At 47.9% G+C, this 26,484-nt stretch overlaps 1 protein-coding gene across 1 annotated transcript in view; it reads right to left on the reverse strand.

The window, feature by feature from the left end:
- The window catches only part of SYVN1 (synoviolin 1), an 890,352-nt gene that overhangs the window by 584,923 nt on the left and 278,945 nt on the right, over positions 1-26,484 (reverse strand). Inside the window, exon 8 of the mRNA XM_069644965.1 lies at positions 12,199-12,298. Within this exon, the coding sequence (XP_069501066.1) occupies positions 12,199-12,298 (100 nt within the window). The remainder of the gene's footprint in view (positions 1-12,198; positions 12,299-26,484) is intronic.

The raw sequence follows: 26,484 nt of genomic DNA on the forward strand, positions 1-26,484 counted from the left end.
TTCAAGCGTGGCAATTTTAAAGAATTCCGCTGCTTTTTTCGAAAGCCATTTGATCAACCACCGGGGAAGCTTGTCGAATCGGGGTGGATGGAGGAGAGTCTAGGCAAACTATATCAGAGTTGTGAGCGTCCTGCTGGGTGTCCTCCCAGTTGTCCGTTGCTCCTTGATCTTCCCCATAGTTGTCCAGAAAAGAGGACTCCTCTTCTTCTGTATAGATGTCTCTATATGTGTCCATCTGGACATCATCTTGATAATCAACTTGGTGTTGGACATCTTGTGTTGGAGGGTTAGGGTCTACCCGAGCTTTTTTCGGCGGAGGTTGATCAGAAGCCCTAAAAAACTGCTCCAGCCGATCCATACACCCCTCGAATTGCTCCCTGGTCCACTTGGATGACCCAAATGGACCTAGCTGAGTAGAAACCGTGTTCTCCGCCCTAAGGCGTTGCGAGGATCTCCTCAGGGTGCTCGAGAGGGGTACCTGGCTTTCTTCTTAAGAGTCTTCGGGATCGTCTTCCAAATCCGTGGAAAACTTTTCGGCGGATCGGCCCTTAACTGTGGGCGGAACTGGTACTAGGCCCATTGCTGTAGCAATCCTATTGATGTTCTAACGGATAGTCACCGAATCTTCGGGAGACAACGCCTCTGATGATGTGTCGGCAATGGAAATGTCTTCCTCGGCTCCAGAAGGGCCAGCGGGTGGGTTCTCGGGTAGAGGCCTACTGGTAGTTTTCGGGCCTGTATGGGCCTTGGAAACCTTGGAATCAGTCGAAGTTTCTTGTTCTGAAACTTCGACGCGTGTAGTTTGGGGAGTAGCGCCCTCATGATGTTTGTTATGCCCAGTCATGCGCTGCTGCGGATGCGGGGAAGGCTTCAGACCGGACCGATCCGTGGGCACTGGCGAAATTTCCGGCGGGCCCGTTGGCGCTTTCGCCTTCTTAGACGATGTCATCGAGGACGGCGTTTGGGTTGTGTGCTTGGTGCAGTGCGATTGTACGCCCCTGTCGCCGGGTGTGTTCCCTGTAGCAAGACCGGAGTCGAGCCTGGAAGGGTCGGGGATGGGCGTGGCGGCCCTAGAAGTGTCCGCCTCAAGGTCTATAACGTCCGCATTGGACGTTTGGTCATCAGACGTGCCCCTGTCACTTTCGGCTGGTGTCGCGGCAGGGGAAGGAGGCTCCACGCGTGACATGCCGTACGCGGCCCACCGCTTTAACCGGCGCTCCCTAAGGGTCTTAGGTTTAAGGAGTTTACATGCGGAACACCGCCTTTCATCGTGCTCTAGGGGGAGACAAGCGTTACACGAGGTGTGCTAGTCTTTCCACGGATATCTAACCCTGCACACAGGTCAGAATCTAAATGGAGTCCTTTCCATAGCAGAAGGGAAGGGTGACCAGACCAAAAGGGAAAGCAGTGGAAAAGAGGAAAGACATAACAGTATGGCAAACCCTGAGCCCACTCTCCCTACTGTGTAGGTCGGCCGGAAGGCCCAACCACGTGAAATTCCGAACGCCGAATCTTAGGCGTCGGAACCCACAGCCGTAGACGATTACCACATAGTCTTCGTCGATGTTCTTGATGGGCGAAGTGACTTAACAGGGATAAACTGACAATTCGGTAAGATAAACAATGTCTCATGAAGAGCTCCGCTATAGGGCGACCAGTGATCTGGGCGGAAAAAAACAATCTGAGGGACGTCGGCGCCTGAGGGATTTTGGGTACTACACACGTCACGATAGGGATAGTGTTTCAGACACGCCTATGCCGACGTCCCCTTTTGGTCCCCGAAAGACAAGATGCAATACTCCGCGGTTACCACTGGATGTCGGCCCATATGCACAGCATGTGATTCTAAGCAGATTAACAAGCATCAGAAATAAAAGCTTAAAGCTCTCCTAGGGTCGAACCTACAGAGTCTCTCCTCTTCCTTGCCAGGATGAGGAGGCGGATAGAAAGCAGGAAGTACCACCATCTGGCTCAAATGAAAATCAGACACTGACCTAGGGAGGAAGGATGGAAGTACCCTCGGTACAACCCTATCCTTGTGGAACAAAGTAAAGGGCGGCTTAGATGACAGTGCCTGCTACTCGCTCACTGTGCGAGCATATGTAACTGCAATCAAGAAAACTGTCTTGAAGGTCAACAGTTTCAAAGGACAAAAGTGCAAAGCCTAAAAGGGAGCACCCATCAAGAATTTCAAGACTAAATTCAAATCCCAAACGGACAAAGGGGACGGCAGGCACACATTATTGAGCCCTTTTAGAAACTGGGCAATCAAAAAAAATTTAAAATAAGAACTTTCTTCAGACGAGCACTTGAAAATAGACAGCGCCACCAAGGAACCATTAAATGGCACCCACTTGAAGACCCTTGTGGGCCAAAGAAAGCAAGAAAGAAAGAACCAACGGAATGGAGCACTGAAAAGGATCGACATTGTGTTCCCTGCGCCAGTCGCAAAACATACGCCAACAGTACAGTGATTTGGTTGCCGGACGCCTGGCTGAAAGTAACACCTCCATCACGTCACCCGGGAGGTCCCATTCTTTATATCTCAACCTTTCATAACCTGTGGGGAAGACGGCGTGGAGGACAGACTGACATTTCCAGAAGGTCCGGATACCACGGTCTCCTGGCCCAATCCGGAGCAATTAGGATCATGCGGGACCCGAACCTCTGCAACCTCCTTAGAATCTGAGGAATGACGGGGACCGGAGGAAACTTGTATAGAAGTGGGAATGACCAATCCATGACGATTGCGTCCCCTAAAGTACCACTCAGAGGAAATTCCCTTGAGTAGTATGTCTCACTTTCGGTTGGCACCGGTCGCAAACAGATCCACTTGAGGGGTGCCCCAAAAATCGAAGATCTCCTGAAGGACTTTCTGAGCCAACTCCCACTCGTGAGAGACTGCACTCTGCCTACTCCGAGCGTCCACCGCCGCATTCTCCTCTCCAGCAAGATGAACCGCCGAGAGTGAGATTCCTTGCTGTATCGGCCAGAACCAGAGTTGCATCACCTCCCTGCACAGTGGGAATGACCCTACACCCCCTTTTTGTTGAGGTAATGCATGGCCACTGTGTTGTCTGTCATAATCGGGACACTCTTCCCGCGCACAAACGACAAAAGCCTTCAGGGCTTGCCTGATGGCCTTCAGCTCCGAAAGATTTATGTGGAGTTTGGACTCAGACGGAGACCAACGACCGCTGGTGGTTAGCTCATTGGCGTGAGCACCCCATCCTGTGAGGGAAGCATCCGTCACACCAGTCACCTCCGGCCATGGTTGCCAAAAAGGTTCTCCCTTCATCAGATTCCCTTTGCTGGACCACCAGAGAAGATCCTGTGAGACCGTGCGCGGAATCTGAAGGAGATCCGACATTTTGCCTGAGAATTGCGACCACTGCGTCCTGAGAGCCCAGTGAAGGGATCTCATCCTCAGTCTGGCCACTGGCACCAGAAAAATGCAGGATGCCATGAGGCTGAGCAACCTTAAGAATTCGAAAAAGCTGGGAGACACTGGGCGTGTTGAAATTTGTTGACCATCTGGACAATGTGATGAGCCCTCACCTTGGGGGGCGAGCACTTCCAAGGATGCGTCCAACACAGCCCCGATGTACTGGAGCTGTTAAGGCGTCATGCGACTTCTTGAAATTGAGGGAGAAGCACAGCTTGTGAAGGGAGTGGCAGGTGAGGCTTTGATGATCCACGGCTTGTTCAGGAGAACGTGCTTGGATCAGCCAGTCGTCCAGGTAGGGGTAGAAGTGAATCCCCCCCTCTCCCAGAGATACGCTGCCGCCACTACCATGAGCTTGGTGAAGACCCTTGGGGCGGAGGCCAACCCGAATGGCAGTACCCAAAACTGAAAGTGCGAGCTGGCAACCGCGAACCTCTGGTATTTTCTGTGCTTTGACTGGATCGGCACATGAAAATAAGCATCCTGTAGATCCAATGACACCAACCAATCCTGAAATCGATGGGCCTGAAGGATTTGAGAAAGAGTGACCATCTTGAACTTGTCCTTCCTGAGGAACTTGTTCAAGCGACGCAAGTCCAAGATGGCTCTCAGTCCTCCGTCTTTCTTGGGAATCAAAAAATATGGGGAATTCCAGCCCTTGTTCCTCTCCACCACAGGCACTAGTTCCATAGCACCTTTCTCCAGCAGGGTCAATATTTCCTGCACAAGGAGCAAATCCGGAATCTTCAAAGAGAATTTACCCGGTGGATAGTCGTGAGGCTGATTTAGGAAGGGTAGGCAGTAGCCGTGGGCTACTGTTTCCAGAACCCACAAATCAGAAGTAATGGCTTGCCACTCTTTGAGATGCTGAGACAGTCTGCCCCCAAACGGCAAACAATGAGACCTGGCCTCATAGTTGTTCCAGAGCGGCTGTGGCAGGGCCTGAAGGCAAAGAGGCAGCTGCTGGACCGGCTTTGGCACCTCTTCACCGTCCACCACGAGGACCTTTAGGGTGGGCCTTTTAACTGGCCGCTCCTCTCACTCTAATGAAAGGAACCCCTCCACTGCTTCCCCCTAGGACGAAAAGGCAGAGGTTGACGCACAGCTGCAGCCAAAGATTTAGCAGCTGCTTTGGAGGTCTGCAACCTCTCAAGGCTCTCATCAGCCTTGCTGCCAAACAAATGAGAACCGTCAAAGGGCATGTTAAGAAGATGGGCCTGCACATCTGGTGCAAACCCCGACTTCCGCAACCACGCAAACCAGCATATCACGGTGTCCGCAGCCATGGACCGGCTGACATGGTCTGCTGTGTCCAACCCAGAATGAAGGGATTCACACATGGCATCCTTGCCATCCTGCACAATAGCAAGGAGCCCATCCATTTCTTCCCCTTCGGGAATATGCTCAGTCGTCAGCGAGAGAATTCCACAGAGTGTGAAAATTTGGCTACGGCACAGGTGGAGTTGGCCGATTTAAGTGCCATACTCTCAGCCGAAAATACCTTGCGTACTCATCCATCGAAGCGCTGGTCGTCCCTTATCTGGAGGGATGGTAGGGTACGCGGCCTGCCTCGAGGTGGCCGTGGGCGCCTGAACCACCAAATTCTCAGGAGTGGGGTGCGTGGATAGGTATCTTGGGTCGCTACTGGATGGGCGGTATTTCTTAGTTAACTTGTTGACCGCCGGAAGAGACTCTGGGGTGTTCCAAGTAGCAGCCACCCTTTTCTATAACGTCATGTGAAAAGGCAACACTGGGTCAGTGGACAGACCCGGATCTAAACTGTCAGGTCATCCTGATCGAATTCAGCTGGAGGGCCGGACCACCCCAGATACTGGTAACTCAACATCAACTTGCTGTAGGAGGATTCAGCATGAGCCCCAGGCTTTGGCCTACCAAACCATTTCAGGAGATGTGTCTAGGCCACTGCCATCATGTAAAGATTGACGCAGAACCTACATCTGACTGTCCTCAGAAAAGACCCTTTCAGGAGCTTCAGGAGTGTCACCAAGAGCATCCAACTCCACATCAGACCTCTCCTCATCCTCATATATGTTCTGTAGAAAATGAAAGATCTCCTTCCTAGGTACAGGAGCAGCCCTGTAGTCGAGAACAGGCCTCAAAGTCTTAGACAGGGCCTTTCTCAGAGGATCCACAGCCCTCGGGGTCTCCACCGGCAAATTCAGGCCTTAAGGCCCTGATGGCTCAGAGGGCCTGACCGAGGGCAAGGCCCCCGACAGCCGCACTCTATGGGCACAGCGCCAACGGTGTCGACACCTTCCCAGACTTCAACGGTTTCGCCGGGGACGAAGACTGTGACCTGGATCTGGCACGTCTCTGGCGATCTACCGGAGCCTTGTCCGAACGGGACCGCGACGGTTCCCGATGCTTATCGCGCCCACTGCCTGGGCCCGAAGGTGCGCGAGCGTCGGACCGAGACCGTTCCCTGCCGGCTTCAACCGAAGGCACAGACATAACAGTGCCATGAGATAAAATCTCCTGCATTATCTCCCTGAATGGCGCCCACTCCTCCGGAGTAGAGGATTTAGTGGGGCAAGCCACTTTCCTCACAGAGCCATCATCCGACGAGGACGGGGAAGGCCACCGGTGACCCCACTTCCGAAAGTGCCTTGACGAGGAGGAGTGGCGAGAACCACTCTGGGAACGAGATCCCCTGGACTCCCGCCAACGGGGAGAGTCACCCCTCGAGTCGTCGATGGAAGGACCAGTAGTTTTTTGGGATTTACGGGGTTTGGATACCCGACCTACCTGCAACTTCCCCTTATGCTCCCACAAGGCCTTAGCAGTCAACGACTGACACTTCGGGCAGTCGTTCATGTCGTGGCTCTCGCCCAGACACCCCAAGCAGATACAGTGCGGGTCTGAGATGGACATCTTTGGCTTACAGACACAGCACTTTTTGAAGCCAGACCGCGGTGTCAGCGGGGTAGAAGATGAAGACATTATCGAAGTAGATAGCACGAGGTGCGCCGAGTTCTCGAAGTAAACACGTTTGCGGAAAAAAACAGAACTGAGGTTACGGGCGCCGTGCGTGCTACTTATAACATCCGATGACGTCACCCTCGACAGAGGCCTTAGAGTGACATCGACCTGACGCCATCGACACAGGACGCCCATTGCTGAAAAATTTCCGAAGCAGCACAGCTGTGGACATTACATGTCATAGATGTGGAATCCGTTGGGTGACACAATCCATTTGAAACACACTTAAACACAAGGTTTCTTGATTAAACAATTATTAATTTAACAGTCAGTTGAATAAGCCTTCTTTAGAAGGGAGCAATCATATAGCACAAAATATACTTCAATAAATACACACTCAGTTTCAATAAATCAGTTGATACCCATTGGGGATGGCACACTGACACGTCCTACACCCTCAGGTGACTTAAACTAGGACACTGGGGACATTGATTTGTCACTGGCACATTTAGAGCAATACCGAGATTAGTGTCAAAAGGAAAAGATGAGGAATAAAACAATGGTTAACAAATATTCTTAAGCAGGTAAGTACTTTTTTGAACCCTCCAATGCCAAGTCATGTAATCCTTTCCTGGGGGAAAGGCAAAGCACAAAGTCAGAAGTAATGAGTCTCTTACAGAGAGCCAGGACAGCCAATGTTAGTTGAACAAAAGTCTAGGTGAGATGAAGCACTACTTGTAGCTAGGTAGGTAAAAAGTCTTGCACAATGTTTTAGAAATCTTTGCAGAAAATTAAATCACTGTTGGGCCACAAGCTGGGAGGCTTGTGAGGGGCAAAGCTGCAATCAACTCTGCAAGGGCAACCAAGGCAAGTCTCTACTGAGAGCTAGCAAGGCTACACAACAAGAGGTAGGTCCCCTTAGTTTTACAGTACCTTTGGTTTGAAGTAAACTGAATCCAGCTGGCTTCTGTTCCTGTGTAGGTGTGCAGATCATGTGCCTCAGTCGTGGGGGCAAGAGGGAGGACATCTGGAGATTCCTGCACTATAGTTTGAAGGTCAGCGGCAGCAATGGGCAAACTTCAGATCAGCGGCACTTCGTGGATTTCAGCTTCTCGCGAATAGCACCGCCGCAGTTCTCGGATACCTTCTAGACTTTCCTCGCATCTGGGGTCCAGCACTGTTGAGGTGGCTCAGGCTTGGTTAGTCCTGCTTCATGGGAGTCTGGAGGATCTTCCTGGAGCTCAGGTCTGACTAAAAAAGGATAGACTCGATCCTGGTGGTCCTCTCCCTGGCAATCTGTTCCTGCAGCAGCAATGGAAGTACAGCGAGCTCCGAGAGGATGTCCAGATGAGTTCGCTTTGGGGTTGATTGGTCCCACCAACCCAAGGGAAGAAGTCGTCCTTTGTAGGGATTCTCTAGTCGAGATAAATTTGGAGCTTTAGCACTGCAACAGGGCTTCACCGGGCAAACCAACGGTCCAGGAGTTATAGCAGGCATCTCTTCCAAGTAGTTCTTCCGATTCCTTCGTCCAGTGGTCGACTCTTCCTTCCAAGCCAACAAGCCTTGCCTTTTATGCAGGTTTTTATCATTCATTCGCAGCCTAGCTGTCACACACTGCAAGGTGGCTGTCCTCCAAGGACAGTCAACCAGCCAATCATGTTTGGGTGCATTCCTGTAACCAAGGAGATTAAGCACTGGGAGTTTCGGGCACCTCCCTCACTTCCTGCCCTGCCAGACACGCTGGAGCCAGAGGCGGGCTTCAGCAGTGAAACCTGCCAAAGACAAAACAAATAAAGGGACCAAACCTGGGTTGGCGCGCACTGTAAACCTCAAGAAGGACCTTTCCAACAAGAAATGGTGATCAAAGAAGACAGGGCCATTTTGACAAAATGGGCACCCATTGGTGCTTTACTGCAGCTGCAATTGCAGCCCGCGGTAGAAACACACAATGGTAGGAAAAAGTAAACCACTGCCACCAGCCATTAATTGTAGAAAGGGCAACATAAAAATGTTACATGAGAAACTAGACAAAGGGGATACTAAGTAACCCCTCCAGCACCCTATGGTAAGAAAGCGTGTGCTGGGTCTAGAAAGTTACAAATGTAAGCAAAGTCAATTTCACTTCATTGCTCTTGGAAACAGTAGTTTAACCAAGAGACGGTATTGAAACCTTTGAGAAGGTAAAAAGATGCCTATGGAGTTTGTCAGACTCCAAAACCAAAAGAAACAGTGTTCAGATTAAAGAAAAATACATGAGTGGTAAAAAGGTGTCACTCTCTCCAGGTTAGAAATGAAAAGTCCTAAAGTCCAGCAAAAAGAGCTGGGGGTCTCTAAGGTAGAAGGGAATTCACACATTTGTAAGGATTCTCCCTAAAATAAACAAAAATCAGTAGGTTGATGGAAAGAACTGTCAAAAACGTCGGTATATTTTCTGATAAGCAATGGCTGTGTCAAGCAGGACATCATCGCAGCCATGATTACCGAGATGGCACACCAAGACCACGAGAAGCCACAATTGGATAGCAGAAACTGACAAAATGACCAGAAGGCAGTGATGGTACTATCTGCTCAAGACAAAGGCACGCTCTAGGACGTACACGAACACCAACACATTAGAGCAAGGCATTCTTGTCCAAGAACTATTATAGGTGTTTAAGCCATCAGACCGTGGCTCATTACATAGGATGGTGCAATCCACCGGAGGCAAAGACAGTCACCTTGGTAGGCAGAGTGGAAAGGTATTTTACTGTTTAGACAGGCCCCTTAAAGTCTTCGGATGTTTCAATAGGAAGTGTATTGCTCAAATGTAAACCAGGGCATGCGTTATCTTACTGTTTTATGTACAATACTCATTGTGTAAAACACTTTGTAAATGCAGAGAAACATATGCTGAGTAGTCATTTTTTGGGGACACGGATGCGGTTATAATGTATTTTTAAACTCTTGCCTGGTGGACAGATGTTTAAGCGGCCACCTTGATTATTGCGAACAGGGAGCAACTTCTGGGAGTTTAGCTAAACCAATGAAGGTAGCATGGAGCGAGGGCAAGTTTAAATCTCAGTAGAGGTGATTGGGGTCAGGGGTCCACATTGAGTTCACACAGTGAAACACCAAGGATTACTCTTAGTTATAAAAGTAAAACCTGTATTATAGGCCCAGAAAACACATGAAAAATGACTACTAGCATGTCATTTCACACAATACTAACATACTGTACAACATATGCACAGTCACTTATGTTGGTGCAACACAATCCAATAAGCCCATCCCCACCCTCCCAATACCTGAAAGGAAAATGGTTAGAGATGGCACCAACTGCCCATAGGACTTAAAATTCTAACTTTATAAGTCCAACCCTAAATTGCATGGGGTCTTGTGCCCAAAGTTCTGCACTGTTTTGTATGTTGGGGAACAAGTTAGGAGAGGGTTCCTGGGAACGTGGAGATGGGTCCAAAAGTTAGATGAAGTATTATAACGAATAGAAATGTCCGCAGCTTTCGGAGTGCTTGTGCAAATAAGCTATGGCAAAGCCAAACTAATGTAACTGTTTTTAAAAGTTAGGAAATCCTTTAAAAGAGCAGCGAGGGGTTCAGGTAAATACAACAGTAACTCACCCCCATACTTCAGTTTCTCTTGTGACTTGGCAGGTCCTCAGAAGGTTGTCTGAGGTTGCGTTTCCTGCCTTTTCATCCAGACCTCGGTGCCCAGGAGTTGCAGGTTTGAGTGAGTCTCCAGTCAGTGGCAATTGCTGCTGCAAGCTGTTCCAGGCGAAGATCGCAACTCACATCGATGCAGTCCTCTCCACTCAGGACACGACTAGATGCAGATAAGCAGTTTCGGACAACAATCAGCTTTGCCAGGCGACAGGAGGGGACAAAGTTGTTGCAGTCGAACTTAGCCCTGTATATCGGGTCCCGTGGATATTGGAATGATGAGTTTTGGCAGAGACAGCCCCTGTAGGACAAGCAGGCAGTCCACAAAGTTCCAGGCCAAAACGTGGAAGCGCAACGCTTCCCGTCTGGGTAGCCCAACTTCGTAGTTGGCCAGCCCAGTGGATGGCCCAGGGACACTTCCGAAGACTTCAATTGGCTTGGGCACCAGGAGTCGTCGGGACCAGTTGTTCCCACCAGGATCGGCAGCTTGACAGGGCTTTAGCGGGACGTGACAAGAGTTTGTTGCCAGCCTCATCAGGTATTGTCCGCGGGTCTTCCTTCGGTCTTCACACAGGAAACTTGGCTCCTCTTCTGATCTCCTGGAATGGCTGCAGGACACCTCCTCTTATCCCAAAGTCAGGCGAGTGATCAGACTAAGCACTCCAATGGCAAGATCTGCCTCACACATGCACACCAGCAGGGGTCCAATCAGGGACCACTGCAAGTCTTGTGCAAGCATTCACACCAGACATTCAGGCACCAGTATGTGGATTGGGACCAGACAGTTCCCATCCATTTCCTGGGAACCCACACCAAAGCCCTTCACTAGCTCATTACCATAAAAGGATTTTTCAGACCTTGCAGGTCAGTAAGAAGGCTGAAAGGCAAGATGGTCACGGAACAAAAGAAAAACCTTGTGGCATGGCCATGTTTAGATACTAGCCACTGTTATTAGCCATGTGCGGTAAGGCTAATAAAAAATACAGGAAAAAGTAACTACTGCCATCAGTTTGTCCTTTAGCACATCTTGGGTAACCAAACCAATCCCTTTGAGTGTCGTCTAGGGTCATACAAATGAAACCCCATTGCACTGCATTGTAAGATGCATTGTGCAATGCTAAAATGTTACTTAAAAAAGTAACAAAGTCAAAAGACTAAGGGAAACCGTTTCCCTGTACTTCCAGCTTGAAGGACTAGTCCATTTCCCCATAACATGTGAGCAAAAGCCCAGTGGATTGAAGCAGAAGAATTAAAAGTACGGTCAGGATGAAAACCAAAAAGCTAAATGTTTGGGGGTCCATAGAATATGGAGGGAAAGTTGCTGAAAGAGAAATATTTCCTTACAGATACTCTGCCAGTTAACTCCTCAACAGCCATAAAGAAATAAAAGCTGACTGTTGCTGATGTTATGTTTAATAAATTGGATTTATTGGGTGTGTTTGCACAGTAGAAATGGGACACTGGGAGTATAGAAAGGTTTTGCGGACTCGTGGCTTCAACTCCATGTCCACAAAAAGCTGGTGAAGGGGACTCCGCAAGGTAACAATTGACACCTGGAAAACCAACGCTGATCTGAACTTTGTAAGGACACTTGGTATGGAATCCCGGAAAGCCTGCATTTAGCTAGTCAACAAGGAACGACATTCACCCGAGGGACATGAGGACTGGGCACCCAAGGTGAGAGACTTTGCTTGGCTATCGGTGAGACTTGTGTTGACCATTTTTGTCCTGGAAAAACAGACTATTAAACTCCTGGCTCTAGTTGTTTGAGGGTCCCACCAGGACAGTGTTGGTGACAATGGCACAAAGCAGGGAGATATTTTGAGTAATACATTATGACTATTCCCTTCCTGAATGTTCCAAAGTGTTTACTATACCATTAACACCGCCAATCACCTTTATAGAGCAACCAGGGCTCCTCCACTATGTTTCTCACAAGGAGCGTCTGGTGGACTGAGGGAAATCTTTTTGCACAGCTGTGAGCTGACACCTTTCACGCTCTGAACAAGGGGTAGAAAGTAATCCTTCAAACGGCATGGGAATATATAAAAATATATACTATATAACAATGTGTTGCAGAAACATTTACAGCTATGCAATGTACATGTCAGAAATTTGCAGGTTTTTACAGCAAGATAATCTAGCAATCTTGGAGCATACCTCATAGCCAGGTACATCGGACGGATGGCAAAGAGCGGGAAGGTGTGAACTTTAATCATAATCGTCATGAATGCCATATACAAGAGCACTTTAATGAAACCTGAGGGGTACAAATGAAGAAAATCAACACAAGAAATTGTAAAGCTGTCGGAATAGCTCAACATTAGGGTATTTTCTCCAGAAAGACAATTGCAATAACCCTAGTCCCAAAATTAGTATCCCAGAGTAGACAATTGACATGATTGTGGGTAACTAATGTGTACACATTTTCCTCCAAACTATTGTGAATACATTATAGGGAAATCACTAAGCATGTGTGTCAGCATTCTCCACATAACTACGATGATGATTTGTTAATTATAGCGCTTTCGCCAAAACGCTATATATACATACACACCCACACGTGAGGTACCTTTTTCATCAGGACACCTGTGGGAACGCGGGAAGGCCATGTGGTGTTGGCTGCGTGTTTCGGTGGGTGAGCAGAGTGAAATGTATGAAAATTGTGTTTTTTCAACAAAGTTTGGACTTTGCCGGGGATTGTGGGTAATACATTCTGGTGCGTTGCGCGCAAGGCAGACGTCTGGATTCCCACGGGTGTCCTCTTTTGGGAAATGCATGGGGTTCCCCGTTTTCCTTGCTGGCTTCGACACCCTAGGCCCAAATCTGTATGTTGCCCACATGAACAAAATGTGCTGTGCCGAAAGGCTTGGGGTTACCAGTGGGTTAGCCTTTTCCTTTTGCGTCCAGGTAGGTACATCCACACATGTGAGGTACTGTTTTCGTCGGGACACCTGTGGGAACGCGGGAAGGTAGGACCTGTGTTGTTGGCAACGTGTTTCGGCGAGTGGACAGAGGTCTGACTTATCAAATTGCCCCAGTTTTCATTACCCACAAACCCTGACAAAGTGTGCTATTTGGTGGGGAATAATCACAATGTTCACTTTGTCGGGGGTTCTAGGTAATAAATTCTGGGCCGCTTTGCGCAAGTCAGACCTCTGCGGATTCCCACGGGTGTCCTCTTTTCGGAAATGCATGGGGTTCCTGGTTTTCCTTGGTGGCTTGGACAGCCTAGGCCCATATCTGTATGGTGTGCGCTTGAACAGAATTCCACAAATTCTGCTGTTGGAAAAGACTTGGGGTTAACCGCGTTTTCGGCTTTCCCCTTGGCGCCCAGGGCTGCACCCGTACATGTGAGGTGCCGTTTTCGTCAGGACACCTGTGGGAACGTGGGAAGGTATGACATTTGTCGCGTTTGCGTGGTTTTCATAACGTTTCGATCCATTTTCTGGTGCCCTTTGTCATACAACCCTTTAATTTCCCAAATGTGCCCTACATTTAGTCGCTGCTTTAGGCACCAACCCTTGGAAAGGTCTGCCTGTACTCTTTCAAAAAATGTATGCTTGCCATTCCTCACCACATTGGTTTTCCTGATTTATACATGCTAAGTGTTTGGCTTGTGGTATTGCTTGTTTTGTGAAACTACAAAAAATGTGTGATTTCCTAACTGCAAGAGTCGGGGGAATGTAGCAGAGCATTGTTTTTCTCAAAATTCATAGAAGCCATTGCCGTACCAAGCCAACCTTGTCCACCACATACCTTTTTTTTCGGTCATTCTCCAGCTTTTTCCCCCAAACTATGGAATTTTCCACTACCTAGTTGTTGCCTGACCTGCACAAATCACCCCTTCCTAAACTTGGAATTGTGTCTGCTTTACAGAAATGTATCTTTGTCCTCCAATTCGGCTTTCCTACCCTTTTCTTCCATTCCATCCACGCATGTCCAATTGGCAAAAATGGGCAAAATCGCCTACCTCTCACAAAACGGTTGATGACCACATCAAAATAAAAAAAATTCGTTTCCACTCAACCCATTCCTGAAAGCCTGGAAATTGGAGAATTCAGCACAGCAAACCATTTGTCCCTAGCACATACAAGGAAAAACCCACAGGCTTCTTTGTACATCATTTTATTTGCATTTTTTGAAGAAAAAAAAAAAAATGTACACCCTTTTTGGTTATTTTCACTCAACCCCCCTACAGCAACCTAGGAGTCCTGGGCGGCGTTACGGCCGCCTACATGTGGTCAAAAAAAAGGGGCCGGCATTGAATGGCAACATACCGAAATCACCAAAAAAAGGCATTGGCACTGTGGGGGAAAACCCACGGCACTTAATGGGTTAAATAAGCAGTTTCATAAATTCAACAGAAAATTGAATGTTTTTATCAAATACCTCAATAATACTGATTAGTGATGTTCAGCCATGTAGTATCAAAATTGCTATGGTTAAACATTATTAACTTCCTATATTTATCTCCCCTGTCGTTTCTTGTCCAGTCTGTCCCCCCTGTATTTCTTATCAACTGGCAATGTAACCATTTTAACTTATTATTGTATTAAACCTGTTATACCATTCTTAACTGATTTAACTGACTTTCAAACCTACCAAACAAAAAAAATGGTTTGACTTATGCCCGTTTCAAATGTAAATTAACAGGATAAAAATTAAAAGTCCTGAAGTCCAGAAAGGTTGAAGGGAATTAGCACAGACATGAGAATTCTCCCTAACACGCTGTCAGTGAGGACCGGCACTGTGTAACCCTTGAGATGTTGTTGTAAGGCTTTAAAAGCCTTGAGGACTGGCCAGAGTTCCAGGAAGTTGATGTCTATGGGCAGTAGCATGTGCCCACTGTCCGTGGGCTGTGTGGTGGAGGAAGTGTGCCCCCATCCGGCAAGTGAGGCATCTGTAGTTGGGATTGCTTGGGCTGGTGGAGCGCGAAAAGGTTTTCCTTTTAACAGATTGTCCTGGGACCACCAGCGGAAGAGCCTGAACCAGGGTTAGCGAAACAACCACTAGATCGTCCCACGGTCCGCTTGCCTGAGACCACTGTTGCTAACCATTCCTGCATTAGACGCATTCGCAGGCGCGCGAGGAACTCAATGCATGCAAGAGGCCATCATCCCAAGCAAACGCATTGCGTACAGTTACCTGGTGCCAGACCTTGTTTTCAGGTACCTGCAACAGTATATTTTGTACTCCCTCGTTTGAGGGGAATGCAAGCTCCTCCTTTGAGTTTAGAATAGCCCCCTAAAATTGTTTTATTTGGGTGAGGGCAAGACTTGATTTCTTCTCGTTGACGGAGAAACCCAGATTGAAGAGGTCTATTGTCTTGAGTATTTAACTTGCAAATTTGAGGAGATTCCCCAGTGATTAGCCAGTTGTCCAGATAAGGGTATACTGGATGGGACTTTGTGTGGGTGTGCCACTACTACTGCTAGCACTTTGGTGAATACTCTTAGTGCCAAGGTGATGCCGAATGGGAGTACTTTGAAATGGTTGTATACTCCTGCCATCTTGAAACAGGTGTTTTCTGTGCGCAGGATGCATTGAAATATGAAAGTATGCATCTTTAATGTTCAATGTCGCCATGTAGTCTGCCCATTTCAGGAGTAGCATCACCTCCTGGAGCGTGGTCATGCGAAACTTTTGTGGTTTGACATATTTGTTTGGAGGGCACAGATCTAGAACTGGGCACATGGTAAGGTCTTTTTTTGGAAGTACATTGATTAAATACCCTTGTTTACCTAGTTTGCGGGGATGATCTCTATGGTGTCCTTGTCGAGTAGCGCCTTTATTTCCTCCAGCAGTATTGTTTGTTCTTCTGCGGTCATCTTTTGTCTCGGCGGGCGGTAGGGTGGTCTTTGTACCAGCTTGATACAGTAGCCGCCTGTCATGGAGGACAACACCCTGAATTGAGTGATTTGGCCTACTGGAGTGGAATGGGAGGGGACCTGAAACGGTGCGTCATTGTTTGGGAGGGGCTGAGCATCTCCCCGGTGAGATTCTGCCTCTACCGCTGCCTCTTTTATTCCCTCTTTGAAAGTTGGATGAGGAACCTTGGCCTTGTGACTGGCCCCAGTTTGAGGACTGTCCTCCCTGAGAGTAGCCTGAGGTGCGTTGCGCATCCTTGCCCTGATATCTCAGAGTTTGGGGCACCCAGTTGGGAATAAGGTCTGTTAACTGCCCAAGGGATTTAAGAGTGTTGTACTCGTCCGTAGAACTCTTGGAGGCGTCCTCTACGGCCTTCCCAAATAATACATTTGGCTCTATTGGCATGTTTAAGAAGGTTGCTTGAGTCTCTACCTTAAACCAGACTGTCTAAGCCAGGCATGCCGCATAATGAGCGTTCCCTCTGATATGATGCGTCCCGAGTTGTCCGATGCATCAAGATTGTTCTTCACGATGCAGTTTGAGATTTGTTTGCCCTCTGAGACAGTCTTAAGAAGTTGAGCTTTTAGTGGTTCTGGGACGATTTGTTTTCCAGCTCATTCCATTTGTGGCAGCCATAACTAGCTAACAGGGATTGGTGCGCTCTACAAATAACTAACAGTGTAGTATTGTTAGCAATCCTTGTCTGGTACGCTGCAGGGGCGACCTTTCTCCAAAACTTGTATATCTTCTTGCTCTCCTTTTCTGGCGGCGCTTCTGCCGACGCCAAGGGAGTGCCTGCCCTTTTACTGGTGGTAGTGAGTGTTAGGTAAGTTTTGCACAGAACTGGTAAATCTTCCTTTCCTGGTTCAACCCCAGAACTTTTTTGCTTTACTAGTGGGATATTTTTCATTAATACCTCAGTGAGTGGGAACCTTTTTCCACACTCGCATAATCTTTAACTCTTTTTATGGATGTCATTTTTAAGACGCTCCATAGTCTCTTTTTAAAGTTCTCATCTTTAAAAACGTATTGGCAATAAGTGCCTGTTGTTGCTGGGTTGCCCGAGGGGCTCCCCTTTTAACTTTCTTGTGCTAACCTTGAGTGAACTACAGTTCCCAAGGGTAGAAAGGATTTCTGGATCCCATTTACATTTTATTTAGTGAAACCAGCACACCCCACCTTATGTGAAAGTGCTGGGGAGATACAATGTATCCCCTTTCACATTTAAAACTAACTATTCTGTTACAGTGATAAACTTACCTTCAATGGATGGTGGCAGTGATACCTTGTATTAAATTGGTGCACCTTTACTGCGGGCTGTGTTCACAGCTGCAGTAAAGGGACCGATGGGTGCTCATTTTACCAAAATGAGCCATCTTTTTTTGCCATTTTAGTGTTTGTCGTTTCTTGTTCCTTCCCCTGACATCCAGGGCGGGAAATTCCTTTGCGTGATTTGTGTCTTCTGTGGGAGTCACCTGGACTCCTCGCCCAGACTCCAGTTTGTCTGTAAGAGCAGGAACTGAGGGAGGAGTCCAAAACTACCCAGCCCTTTGTCTTACGCCTTGCTTGAATGGGAACAAATCCCAGTGGGGGGCTGGCTGTCCTGAGTGGACAACCAGACCGCCCCTTCTGGTAAAATACGGGGAGAGAATGCAGAGGTTGTGCTGTAATTCCTGATAAATACTGCAAACCTGGAAGCTGAAGATATGTCGACCACTGGAACTTAAACCGAAGAGGATGACGAAGGAAAAGCAACGGGAACGATTTCCAGCGACCAGAGAGCCTGCTGTGTAACCGGAGCCTGCTGCAGCCCTTCCTTCCAATCGACCTGGGGGTCTATGAAAATGACGACCCGAACCCAGAGCCTGGTGAAACCCACTGGACGAGGAGACCTGCATTATGAGCCATCCCAAGCATTGCTGCGACCTTGCGTTGTTGCAATACCCCAATACCCCGGGACCTCAAGCCATTGTGCGGTGCACAGTCTTCCAAATTCCGAATCTCACCGAAACTTCGTGGGCATCCTGGTGGGTCTACGACGACACAAATCAAGTCCGAAAAGTCCCCTCACCAAAGTGCTGGACCTTTAAAAAGACGAGAATTCAACCGCGATTTTCTGTCTTCTTCTGTGCACCTTGAAAAGGCGCCAAATCCACAGAACCGCATTCAGCCACGAGGGAAATCTTGCCTAGAGCCTTCTTCATCGATCCCTGCTGCAAAGTCCCTTCTGAGGTCTTGTTTTCAGTCCCCACACCAATGAATCCATTGACCGGGTATTTGGCTGCAGGCCCTGATGTTCTCCTGCTGCAAAAGCTTCTTCAATGCCGAGGTACCGTGTTGGCTTGGGTATGTACTTACCTTAAGCCTGTTAGGATTTCTGTGTAGTTAAGTGGTGTTTTCAGTGATTGGGAGGTCCCTCGTCCAGTGCACCCAGTCCCACTGCTAGAATCCTTCTAGGGTGTCTTCTGCGAAGCCCATGTACCCTCCTCTAACTCTGAAGTGAAGTACTTACCTGTTTGCCCAGTTTTCCTAAGGAACTCTGTCTTTTGCTACTAAAGAACCTATTCCGACACTGCCTGTTGGTCACTAATCCTAGTGACCCCCCTTCTGCCACAGAGCACTCATGCTCCAAGAATAAGGGAAAGACTATCAAGGGATTGGGACCTTCTGCCTAGAAAAGAAAATAGGGGGTTCAAAGTTACTTACTTGTAAAGAGTTGGTTGGTAACTGTAATTCTAAAAGTGAACAGTTACAAACGTTCTTACTGACCTTAAATGTGTGATGCACTGGTTAACATCTTTTCTTCCTTAGCAACTGTTTTGCCAGTCTAATAGAAAGTAGATGTGAAGGTATTTTACTCTCATGTCATTAGGTTGTGCCTCTTCCCAAAAGTAAAGTGTTGGTATCACCAGATTAGTCCTTTGAGGATAATTGTATGAGTGTCCCCAAACTGGGTCTTGCTTCCCCTGACTTGCTGCTAGCCTGTCCTTAATAAGTCTGCCTTAGATTGTTGCCTACCTAGAATAAGTATTCAGTAAAGTGCAACATTGGGTTTTATGTTCCCCCTCCATTGTGCGGTTAAACAAAGTATGTGGGTTTTACTTACCTCGTGTTAGCTGTGTCCATCCAAAATAATTCACAAGAGTTACTGCTTACCTCAATCTGGGGTTCCCGGATTTCAAAAGCACCTGTAATTGTATATTACATCCTGAGGTTTTACTAACCTAGTATAACTGTTATGACAAAAGTAGTTCTAGGTTTTTACTGCACCTAGAATAAGTGTTTCACTATTCACCAAAAGTATATTGTCCAGTTGACTGATTAAGTGATTTGTGATAAGAATCCTTATACAACTCGAAGGGTTGACTGCCCTTGCATTACCGAATGTAATTTTAAAAGTAACCATTGATTTTTACTCCCCAAGAATAGGCTTCACCTATACAAAATGTGTATGAAAATGTTTTGACTTCCCTAGAACTGGTACTTCAAAAAAAGGTCTATACTTGGGTCTGCATACTTTCAAGTATAGTGTTGTGTTTTTATACTGCGATTTCATATAATGTGTTAGTACTTACTTACCCCTAGATTTATCTGGGCCTACTTGTATTTAAATAAATCCTTTATTTGTACAAAGTGTTTCAGTGTTTCTTTGGACCATTTGTATAACAATTTCACTTGTACTGATTCTAAAGCCCTCTCTCACTCCCAAGATAAGCCTGGGTGCTCTGTCTACGCTACCATATAACCAGGTGGTACAGCCTTATACTAAGAGTGGAGTCTTGTACTGCCTCAGTTGAATGGTTTTACTAAGCCCTTAGTTGGACTTCAGAAAAACTTTATTTCTTGTATTTTCAGCTTTTTCTTAGGGGACGCCAAAATGCCTTTTGCTGCCTGTTCTTCAGCACGCAAAAGAAGGTCCTTTTTATATGCGGTGTCCGAACCGACCTTCGTTTTACGGTAACTGCCATGAGGCGAAAGCGTGCGCGACGGCCCAGAGGACAATGAGGAACCGGAGTCACTGCATGGGCCTCGACGTTGTGACAGTCAGCCGTGGGGTATGTCCTTCGTGCGTTTGCGTTTCGTGTGTGCCGTGGCCGCCAAAGGTCTTCAGGACCGCCGGCATGCTTCTCGGAATCAGGGGCCCGCATATGAGATTCAGACGGCCCTGTTCGCCCTCCGAGTCACTCATGACCCTGATACTGCCCTCGCTGGAGTTTTCAGTCACGTCAATGGAGGCCTCGGCCTGCATAGCGTGAGCGGCCCAGAATTTCGCCCACCGATCCTTTAGGGTTTTCAGCCAGAAAACCTGCCAAGATTTACAATGCTTTTTGGCGTGATCCCTCGGGAGACGGTGATTGCACACTCGGTGAGTGTCCCTTCCACAGGAATTTACTGTAGCAGGAGGCGCAAAATTTAAATGGGGCTTTGTCATTTATATTTTAAAAGGGCAGATGGGCGAAAATAGAAGGGGAATGAATGAATAAACATTCTCTAAAAGAGGTCAGCATAAAGAACCACCCCCCTCTCTCCCTACTGTAATGGGCCAAAGCCCGAAGAGGCCCGTAAAGGCTGTGTCTGGTCGTTGATCGAACAGTCGTCGACGATGTTGGTGTTCGTCAGGAGCGTTTGAGCAGTTGTGCGAACAATAAAGGAAAAGGAGAAAGTCTACAAGTACAACTTTAGTTAATCAAAGGCATCAGCCTAGAAGATGGCAGAAAAAAAAACAATCTGAGGGACCTCAATGCGTGAAGGACCATGGGTACAGTACACATCGCACTAGAGATAGTATTTCTAAACACGCCCTGCTGATGTCCGTTTAAGTTTCGAAAACAAGTCTTGTAATACTCTGCGACTTCCACTAGATGTCAGACTATGCAGAGCATGTAATCTAAGCAGATCTACAAGCTCCAGAAATTATATTTGCACAAGGAATGTCTTAAAATACTTGGATCACTTATCCAACACACATATGAATACTTCTAAATACTTTTCAAAGACCACTACTTTGTTGGTAGTTGCGTGCGATGCAATTGTTAGAGTTTGACACTAATGACAGCTGCAGGAGCCCTCCTTTCATCCAAGATTCAAGTTGGAAGCTACCCCAAGCCAACCAATGGTAAGGATCTGCAACATTCAAACAGCCCACTGTTGTCCAATCCCGGACAGTCCCTGGTCAACGCATCCATCCACACACACACACACACACACACACACACACACACACACACACACACACACACACACACACACAAGAAAATCTCATGGCACAGCCATTTTACAGCGCTACCCTCCTAGTAGCCATTTGCGGTAATGCAAAAGTACACGGGAACATCATAAAAACTGTATAAATCACTCAGTTGCCACCAGCTTGTCTCAGGCACATCGCCAAAGTATCCAAAAAGGCATCAGGTAAAAAGTTAGATGGCTACGAAATATACTAACTGCACTTCACTGTTAGGCGATGTGTGCAATCGTAAAAATACAAGAACTCCAAAAGAGACAGTCTCTCAGTACTGACAGTCTTAGGGACTATTCAGTTCCCCCTTAAGAATGAGCAAAAAGGGCAAGGGCATTAAAGCAGAGGCTTTACTGAACTCCTGAAGTCTGGACAGGGTTAAAAAGAAATAAAGCAAAAAGACTGGTAAATAGCAAATGGATCTATGGAGGGAAAGGTGCATATAAACATTCTTTTAACACTCACACCCCCAACCGCCACCACTCTCAAGACTAGGAGAGGGAGGAATTTCACCCCCGCCCAGATTGGTTTGTTGTTCCAGTTGGTTATACATCCTTGACAGACCATCAGCATTGCTATGTTGAGTACCTGGCCTATGCTAAAATCGCAAAGCCAAAGCACTAAAGGCTTATGGACTGCCTTCAGCACCACATGATGGTAAAAACACTCTTTTACACTGTGTACCACCTTAACTCGGTCATTAAGCTGGCGACTGATGAAACACATAGGGTGTTCACTGTCTTTGTTATCCAGCCAAGAAAAGACTGTTCTTATTCCAGTGACAGAGACATCTATTTGTACTACGAAAGGTCTCTGGTAGTCAGGTGCCTTGCAAAGGGAATCCTTTATAAAAAAAAAAAAAGCCTTCCGACACTCCACCGAACAAGCAAACTTTTTAGGTTTCTTTGGAGTGGCGAGTGCAATCAAAGGGGCAGCTGTGGTTCCATAATGTGCCATGTGTTATGTGTTATGAAGGTTTCCTCTTTTTAGCAACTTTCCCTGCATTTCTATGGACCCCCAAACCTTTTGCTTTTGTTTTTTTAACTGGGTGCAGACTTTTTCCACCATTTGGCTACTAACTGTGGCTAGTGCCATGAGGTTTTTGCTTGTTCTTTTGGCCATCTTGTCCTGTGGCCTACATCCTGCCCCGTCAGGAAAATCCTTTTATGGTCATGCATTGCCCGAGAAAGCCTTGGTTTTCTCAAGCTAGTGCAGGGCCATGTGTGTGTTTCCAGGAAGTGGGCTGGGACTGTCTGGTCTCAATCCACATACTTGTGTATGTAGGTCTAGAGTGTATACATGAGTTTCACCAGCAGTGGTCCCGATTGGACCAGTACTGTCTTTGCCTGTAGTGTTTGGAAAGCTTTTAGTGCTCTGAACACCGCTAACAACTCCAACAAGTTTATGTGGTTGGATGCTAGTACAGAAGACCAAACGCTGTGTACCATGTAATGAAGGAGGTGAGCCCCCCCACCCAGTTAGAGATGAGTGTGGTGAGTGGCTTCTACTGCAGGGGTGGTGAAGGTCTTCCCCTTCACAAGGTTTTCCCTCAACCACCACTGCAGAGAGAACGAGGGCTGCTGAGACAACCAGTCCCATTGTCCGCTGGTCTGACACCATTGGCTATTGAGCCACTCTTGCATGGGGGGCAGGCGCAAATGTGCGTGTGGCACGAAGTAAATGTAGGAGGCCACCATCCCTAACAGTCGTATGGCTTTGTGTACAGTCACCTCGCGACCTCAGGGATCTGGAACAGCATGTTTTGAACCCTCTCGTTGGAGGGGAAGATGAGACAGTCTTCTGTCCGAATTAGAGCCCCCAGAAATTGTTTGACTTGGCTGGGGTATAGGCTGGACTTTTTCTCGTTTATTCAGAAACCCAGACTGAAGAGTAGATCTACTGTCTTTTGGGTGTTTGATGGGCATGTTCCATACGAATCCCCTGTTATTAGCCAGTCATCTAGGTAAGGATAAACTGGAATTGACTGCCTACGCAGGTGAGCCGCTACTACTGCCAGTACCTTCGTAAATACCTCTGGGGCAGAGGCAATGCCAAAGGGAAGGACAATGCACTGATAGTGTTTGTCTTCTATCATGAACCTTGGGTATTTTCTGTGCATTGGCAGTATTGAAATATGAAAGTATGTAGCTTTCATGTCCAATGTTGCAATGTAATCCCCGTGTTAGAATAGGGATTACCTCTTGCAATGTTGTCATTCAGAACTTTTGTGGCTTGACAAATTTGTTTGCTGGGTGCAAGTCTAGCAAAGGGCACATGGTGAGATCCTTTTTGGGTACAAAGAACAACACTGAATAAATACCCTTGTTTACCTGCACAACAGGGACGACTTTGATCGTGCCCTTTTCTTGCAGGTTCTCGACCTCTTGCAGTAGGATCTTCAGATGTTCCGACGATAAGCGTCTATACGTTGGAGGTTGGTATCGAGATGGTAGGCTGAACTCGATACAGTAACCGTGGGTGACGTCTTCATCACCCACTGGTCTGTTGTAATTCCTTCTCATGCATGAAAGAATTATGTTGTCCGGCCCTACCCCGACCGGGGAGGCATGGGAGGGAACCCGGGTCAGCAAGTCATTTCGGATTTGAGGCCGGGGAGCCTCTTGGGGTGGAGTTTCTAGCCCTACCTTTGCCGCTGCGCTGCTCTTGGATGATATTGGCTTGTGGCAGCTGCCCCTTGTCCTGAGGTCCAAGATGTATTTCCCGTTCCGTACTTATTGAAGGGGGGAACGTGGGAAGGACTATCCCAGAAATGAGCGGTGAGAGCTACCCCCTCGCTGCTTATAGAGTCTTTGGGTAATCTGGTTTAGAGACTTTAAGATCTCATGTTCCTTTTTTCAGTCTCTAAAGCCTCATCCACTGCCTTTTCAAACAGGTTAGTTTCTTCTATCGGCTGGTTGATGGGGATGCCAGGGTTTCATGTTTAAAATCTGAATTCTTTAACCATGCGTGTCTTTAGCAAGATACCTTGGGCCAGTGTTTGTCCCGCTGTTTCTGCAGCATCCAGGGTATTTTTGAGAATGTTTTGATGGACCTGCCTTCCCTACGACACAACCGCCAGCAGGCGTGATCGTGTTGGCTCTGGAACTTCCTGCAGGCCCTCCTGGAGCAAATTCCACTGGACATCGCAGTAACTAGTCAACAAAGTGGTGTTAGCTATCCTGGTGGAATAGGCTGCCGACGTAATGCGCTTCCCCAGGGCATACAACATCTTGCAACCCTGGTCAGGTGGTGCCTCAGCCGTAGACAAGGGTACCCCTTGCTCTGTTCCTAGTGGTTGTGACCACTAGGGAGTCGGGAGTGGCATGTCCCCAGATATATGGCGGGTCTGTTGGAGGGTCAAAAAGATTTCGACTTGTGGGTTCACTGCTCTTGTTCGAGATGAGTCAACAAAGAGGGGCCGATGCACTGTTTGATGAAGTTCAGAGGTATCGCCTGACTTGAGGGTGGTTTTTCTTTCAAAATATCCTCTACGAAGTCGGTGTCTTGTACCGCCTCAACAGTGGGAATGAGAAAGTGTTCAGCCTCATTCTTAAGGATAGCATTGAATGCCATCTGGTCATCAATGGGAGAGGCCTGTCTTATAGGAGGTGAGGAGGGAGGATCTATGCACAGTTTGTCTGGATCAGTGGTAGTGAACGGTGACAGCCATGGTGCCTCGCCCACTGGTTGTTCATCATCCCAAATCGGAGAGTGGTCTATAGTCTCGTCGAAGGTATCCTCTCCCTGGTCATAAGGGTCCAGATGGATATCTTCTGGCTCCGTTAGGTCAAACACCTCCACATGAGGAGTCCGACTGGACTTTTTCTGAAATTTTGAAATAGTAGGGTAGGAACAAGTTACTTACCTGTAACTGTTCGCCAGCATGGGTCTGGCATGGATTCACATGCACATGAATATTCCCTCCCCGTCGTCAGGCTGGGAATCCTCGGTAAAGAAAAAAAAAAAAAACAGTATCAGTTTCTTTTCTGATCTGTCTTTCTTAGAAGTAACCAATCACTGGTCTCTGGGTCATACTGCCCCCAGCCAATGACTGCCCTCTCCCTAAGCCCCGCCCCTGGCAGCCATCTTCAGATCTGGTAGCACGTAAAGTGGCAGTATGACCAAGTGAAGAGCCGCAGAGGGGAAGGAGGGAGGGTTCGCATGTGAATCCATGCCAGACCCATGCTGGAGAACAACAGTTACAGGTAAGTAACTTGTTCCTTCTCCAGCATGGGGTCTGGCATGGATTCACATGCTCATGAATATAAGAATACATAGCAGTACACACATGCACAACCACGGGAGGTGGCAAGGCTCAACATTAAGCATTTCAACAACTCAACATTAAGCATCTCTTACCGCCTCACCAGGCTCACCTTAAGCGAACAGGTTGCGCAGCACTGCCTTGCCGACTCTGAACTCCTCCTTGGAATGCTGGTCGATGCAGTAGAATCTCGTGAAGGTGTGCGTCGACCTCCACGCAGCAGCCCTGCAGATGTCCAACAGGGGCACACCAGACAAGAACGCCGTGGTAGCAGCAATTGCTCTGGTCGAATGGGCTCTCGGACGGCCGGGCAACGGTCGGTTTGCCAACCGATGACAGTGCATGATGCAGCCGGAGAGCCATCTGGAAATGGAAGCAGGTCCAAAGTTCAAAAACAGCTGTGATGACTTCCGAAAACCCTTTGTTCGGTCCACGTAGAACTTCAGCGCTCTAGCTACATCCAGCGAGTGCAAAGTCCTCTCGGCCGACGACGAAGACGACGGGAAAAAGACTGGTAACACCAAGGGCTTGTTGAGATGGAAGTCCGATGGCACCTTGGGCATGAAGGAGGGGTGCGCCCTCAGCACCACCCTCGTCTCGTGGAAAGTCAAGTATGGAGGCTTGCAGGAAAGGGCCTGAATCTCTCCCACGCGTCGTGCAGAGGTGATGGCCACAAGGAACGCTGTCTTCCACAATAGGAACTTCAACGGCACCGAATGCAAGGGCTCGAATGGCGCCCCCATGAGCCTGGTCAGCACCACGTTGAGCTCCCACGCCGGGGCAAGGGCCTTCACCAGCGGGAACGATTGGAACAGTCCCTTCATAAATTCCTTCCCCAGACGATGAGACCACAAAGACGCCCATCCTGTAGTTCTGGTGTATCGGGAGATCGCAGCCAGATGTATCTTGAGGGAGGCATGAGCTAGTTTAGCCTTGGCCAGGGACAGTAGTTACAGCAGCACTTGATGGGCCGTAATCCGTAGCGGGTTAATCTTCTGTGCACGGCACCAGACAGAGAACCTCTTCCACTTGTGTCTGTAGCACTTGAGAGTTGAGGACGCCCTGGCTTTTGCAA

The sequence above is a fragment of the Ambystoma mexicanum genome, chromosome 2p (assembly GCF_040938575.1).
Source record: "Ambystoma mexicanum isolate Mex_15411 chromosome 2p, UKY_AmexF1_1, whole genome shotgun sequence".
In the NCBI taxonomy this organism is placed as follows: Eukaryota; Metazoa; Chordata; class Amphibia; order Caudata; family Ambystomatidae; genus Ambystoma; species Ambystoma mexicanum.